Raw genomic sequence first — 5,420 nt, forward strand, 5'->3', positions numbered from 1 at the left:
AAATTTTAGTGAGCAGTATTCATATGGAGAGATGATATTTGAAAGTGGCTGTATTGGGTAGTAGTCTTAAATATCTTGCCTATCTTCATGGCAGACGAGTGGAATCTTATCCAGCCACAGACCCAGCTAACTAATTATACCAATGCCTGAGTCTACAGTGGGGAAACGCCTCTTCCCTCTGCTGAAGATCTGCCTTCTTTGTCAGCAATGAGCTGGGAAATGGAAAAGAATCTAGCAAAACAGGTGAAGAAACTCCATGGGCCAAATCAGGCCTGACAGGCAATTTTTCTTTTCTCGAGGGTGGGGAACTGTGGCCCTTTTATGACTTGTGGACTTCAACTAGCAGAATTCCTGAGCCAGCCATCGTTCCCCACCTCTACTTTACGTCAACTGTAATATACAAATTATCTCCAGATAAGTAACTTTTCACTTACCAGTTGGGTAGTAATAATTAGCAGAATAACAATAATTTTTGCTTTAGAATAAAAATTCTCATTTAGGATTGAAAACTATGACTGCTGTCCTTTGCAAAAATTAACGTACATCATGATCCAAGTAAATGTAAATTAGCTCAGCCAAGTGACTCAGCTTTATGACTTTTGAAAACTTTATTCAGCTATTTCTAATATGGCTATATAACAGGTATTGAGGTTTCAATCATAAATAGATCTCCAATAGATCCTGTTAGTCCTGCCACATCTGACAGTCAATAGGTTGGAAAAAATCACTACACCTCAGAAAGATCAGAATCAAGCTGTAAAAGTGGTCTCCAGATAGTTAAATCCTTTTACACCTTCTCCCCCTTCTCTCTCCACATATCTAAAGCAATTCTTGTTCATTGTGCGAAAGGCAAAATTATCGGTATTATCTCTACCTAGGCTGCTTTACTATTTCTGTTGATTTCTTCTCCTTCCTTTACAAGCTGATTTAGCAAAGCCAACTCTATCATGTCCACGATCAAAAACAGTGTAAAAAGCTGACATAAATACATCTCCTAGAATCCACAATGGTCCTTTATTAGAGATGAGATCCAACGATTGGAAACCACTGTAACACAAGGTCTCATATCTGCTCTTTTCCTGCCAAAGAAAAACAAAGATTGCCATTGGGTACCATGTGCTAGACCTGAAATAGGGGGCTGTGGTGATGAGAAAGTTTGCTGGCCCCTTTAATTAAATGCTGTGAAATTATTAAGAGAGAGTAGTCGCAGGGAGAGACGCTAGTGCATTTCTTTTAATTTATGCTTACCTTGTAGGATTGAGGATATTAGAATGCAAATTATCTATAAGTTTGCATTTTTGAACCAATACATGTAGTGAAATGTATTTATATTCAAAATTCATCTTTTCCAATTTTAAAATCTAGTTCATGAACAATTTTGAAAACTTGTTCATGTTAATTCAACATTTGTACAATATGAATGAATTCCTTCCTTCCTTTTTTTCTGTCTGTCTCTCTGTCTTTTGTTCTGCCTTTAAATTAGTCTTGACTCCTGGTGATTGCCTGGACTATTCCCTACAGTTTTCTTGGCAAGGTTTTCAGAAGTGGTTTGCTATTGCCTCCATCCTAGGGCTGAGAGAGAATAACTGGCCCCAGGCACCCAGCTAGTTTTATTATTAAGATAGGACTGGAACCTAATCTTAGAACACTATGCAAAACTGCAAAAAAAGTTATAAAAATATCCACTGAAACCTGTACTTATAAATTTTGTTGCATTTTTATGTAAAAAGGAAATAAAAGAAAAAGAAACCAAACTCAATAAATAAAAATTGATGTTTTCACAAAAATGAGAATATGACATTAACAAATTCATCCAATCCTATAAATCATTCTAATTATCCTTTCCCCAATCTTATTACATATACTTAACAAGCTAAGATGAAGATGGATGCAAACTCTCATCCGCACTGGGGTTCAGATGCAGCTAGAAATAACATACATTAGATGAATAGCATTCACCACCAGACATCTCTGAAAGTAGAAGTCATTCATCAGTGGAATATTGTAAATTGGCAGGCACTCCCTTGAATCAAACCTCTTAATTGCCAGTTTTTATCTATGCACTACTAAAACTCTTATTATTGTTACCATTAACTGGGTGAAATGGTGCATCATTGGGCAACAATTTTTGAACCATGTTACCTCAAATGGCCTAACCTACAGAATGTGTCCAAAATCTAGAACCCATTAGTCCCAAGAGAATGTGGTCACGTGATTTTCAACATTTGTGACAGTTTCCCAGCCAAGTTCACAACCCTTGATCCCTCACCCACCAAACAGCAGCCTCTTACCTGCTTGATGGGATGGGATGGGATGGGATGGGATGGGATGGGATGGGATGGGAAGGGAAGAGAAGATTTCTAAAGCTTCTTGCCAGTTTCCTTGCCACCCAATGGTGCATGAGTTTTCTAGTATAGTCTATATTTCTTTTGCTTACTCTCAGGCAGACTAAATCCTAAGGCTGGGGTGAGTGGTCTGAAATCTCATGGTTGCATTTGGTCCACATAGTAATTCCCTCCCTTTTTAAATCCTTTAAAGTCAACCTTAACTCCTGACAACTACCTGCACAAATCCCTGAAGGTTTTTGGGCACAGTTTTTCAGAAGTGATTTGCATTTTCTGCTTTCTAGGGCTGAGACAGTGCAACTGCCCCAAGGTCACCCAGCTTGCTCTGTACCTAAGGTGGGACTAGAACTCATGGCCTTTCAGTTTCTAGCCTGATGCCTCCCTCTGACCACAGTTGCCAAATTCAGTGGCCTGATTTATCCATTTAAACATTAACAAAATAAGTCCTGAAATATACTTGAGTTTAAAATTATTATTGTTGTTAATAATAACAATAATAGCCCCCAGAGAGGCACTACCTTGACATGATTGTGGGGCTTGTGTGCTCTGAGGAAGGTGAGAGCTATGCCAGAGGTTCAACTATACTCATCAGGTCTCATCAGAGGAGTCAGACAAAGAGTGTTTCTCCCATAAAAAATATGGTGAGAAGTAAATTTCAGAAAGCCATACTGACTCAGCTGTCACCTGGATTAACAAGGCCTGCGCTAGATGTTGGAGTTCCTGGATATCTGGTGAAAAATGGGCTACAAGATTCAGGAGTGTTGGCTGAGCAACCAGGGCCAGCAGCTGCAGAGCTACTGGAAGAAAAGGTGTTTACCCAATAACAGAACAGAGGTTAGCATATCAACATCGATTTATAATATGAAATAAAGTATTCACAGAAGCACAATTGGAAGAACTGCAAAGATTTACCCAGGGCAAAGAAATCAAAGCCTTGCCAGAAGTAACTCAGAATGTAGAGGCAAACCAGGGGGAGTTGGCAGTAGAGGAATCCAGCAGAGAAATATAACTCTTTTCATTTGGAAACCAGATACCTCTGCCTCAGGAAGACCAAAGCCCTCTAACTAAAGAAATAAAAGAATTGAAAGAAAAAATAATTGAGCATCTAGAACAGCATAAAAACATCAGAATAAAGCTGCCTGCATTGAAGCTTGTTCCAAAGAAACAGCTAACACAAGTGTTAAAAGATGCAAACACTGTAATATCAAGTATAAGCACCAACTCACTGCAAGAAACAAACCAACTAATGTACAGCACAGCTGCAGTTATAACTGAATATCTGGGATACAAAGTCAACAAAGAAGAAAAGAAAGCCAAACAGTGCACCACAAAAATGGATGATTAGACTGGAAAATAAGCAAGATGAGATCAGACACAAGCAAGCTAGAACAGATGAAAGAAAAGAGGCTGAAGAACAAGAAGACCAAAAAATACCTGATCAAGAAATCCCACTTAGAAACAAGGAAGATCAAGGAAGCACTGGAAATAATAAAGCAGCAAATAACAGCTATAGCCAAGAAGATCAGCAGATTTGATGCTTGAATTACAAATTATAGGCAGAACCTCCAATTTCAATCCAATCAGAAATTTTTCTACTAATCCATCAATAGATCAGTCAGTACCTGACAAGAAAGAAACAGTGTAGTTCTGGGTGCAGATATGGGATAACTCAAAGAAATACAACAAGGACGCAGCTTGATTAAAAGAGGTTGATGCGAATAAAAAAGAAGTTGAAATGACAAAACTAGTAATAACAGCAGAAATGGTAGAGAAAAGAGCAAGGAAGATCAAGCATTGGTCAACACCAGATAAAGATGAATTGCATGATTTTTGGTTGAAACTTCTAACTGGTCTATACCCACTCATTGCCAAGCAGTTCAACAACATACTAGAAGGAGGAGAAATTGAAAAGTGGCTAACAACTGGGAAAACCTACCTGATAATGAAAGATCCAGCAAAAGGGGCAACACCAGGCAACTACAGGCCAATTACCTGCTTACCAATAACTTTCAAATTGCTAACTGGTGTGATAGCTGATGCAGTCCAACAACATCTAGTTGAAAACAATCTCTCTCCAGCTAAGCAGAAAGGAAACCACTCCAACAGCAGAGGAACAAAAGATCAACTCCTAATTCAGGGCTTTTCAACCTTTTCACAGATTGTACCACTTTTAAGACATGACAATGTTTGAGTACCACCAGTGCTTAGCAAGGTGTCAAAAACCTGATGACTAAAACAAAGGGGGGGATTTTGGGTTTTATTGATTAGATTCATTTGTTGTTATAGAAATGGCTAGTTTATAATATTATGGAAAAGTAAAAAGTTGAGGTTCAATGTTAATGCTTCCTTCTACTGCAACAGAGGAAACCTGCTCTTTTTCCCTTCTCCCCTCACTTTCCCCCCCTTTTTCCTCCCCACTGTGTCCTACTATTTGCTTTTGTATTTTTGTATTTTATTCTATAATCTAATAAAATATTACAAACTGTAGAAAAAAGTAAAAAAGTATCAGTTTTAATTTCTTTGGTGGCTGTTCCTTTGCTGAATCACTTTCCCTTTGCCCTGACAAATGTATGATGAATTTATCCATGTTTATTAATATGCACCACTACCAGCTAGCTCAGGGGTCTTCAAACTTGGCACTTTTAAGACTTGTGGACTTCAACTCCCAGAATTCCTCAGCCATCATGGCTGGTTGAGGAATTCTGGGAGTTCAAGTCCACAGGTCTTAAAGTTGCTAAGTTTGTAGATCCCTGAGCTAGCTGGTCGGCCCTTCTTAGCTCTCCTTCAACAGTGTAGTAAGAATGCACCCCCCCAATCCCTTCCCTGTACCCTTAAAGACACAGGAATCAAGTGCAAAGCAAGAAAGTCTCACAAAATAAAGAAACACATAAACTCTGTGTCAACGCTGCTAACATCGAATGTTCTTGCTTTGACAACATATGGAGATGCAGCCATTTTCCTTTACTTTATGTTTTACTCTTAGAGTTAGACTCGGCGGAAAATCAGGCGGCGGCTTGGGAGACAACTGCCGCCGCTGCATTGGACCGAGTCGTGCCTTTGCGGCCTCTGACCCGG

General features: G+C 39.0%; 1 protein-coding gene across 1 annotated transcript in view; it reads right to left on the minus strand.

The window, feature by feature from the left end:
* Positions 1–787: 787 nt before the first annotated feature.
* The window catches only part of LOC107283823 (cathepsin E-like), a 27,634-nt gene continuing 23,001 nt past the window's right edge, over positions 788–5,420 (minus strand). Inside the window, exons 9-10 of the mRNA XM_015811784.2 lie at positions 920–1,079; positions 788–819 (exon numbers count right to left, since the gene is read on the minus strand). Coding sequence (XP_015667270.2) covers positions 788–819; positions 920–1,079 — 192 coding nt within the window. The remainder of the gene's footprint in view (positions 820–919; positions 1,080–5,420) is intronic.

The sequence above is a fragment of the Protobothrops mucrosquamatus genome, unplaced genomic scaffold, assembly GCF_001527695.2.
Source record: "Protobothrops mucrosquamatus isolate PMUCROS unplaced genomic scaffold, P.Mucros_1.0 scaffold49, whole genome shotgun sequence".
NCBI lineage: Eukaryota > Metazoa > Chordata > Lepidosauria > Squamata > Viperidae > Protobothrops > Protobothrops mucrosquamatus.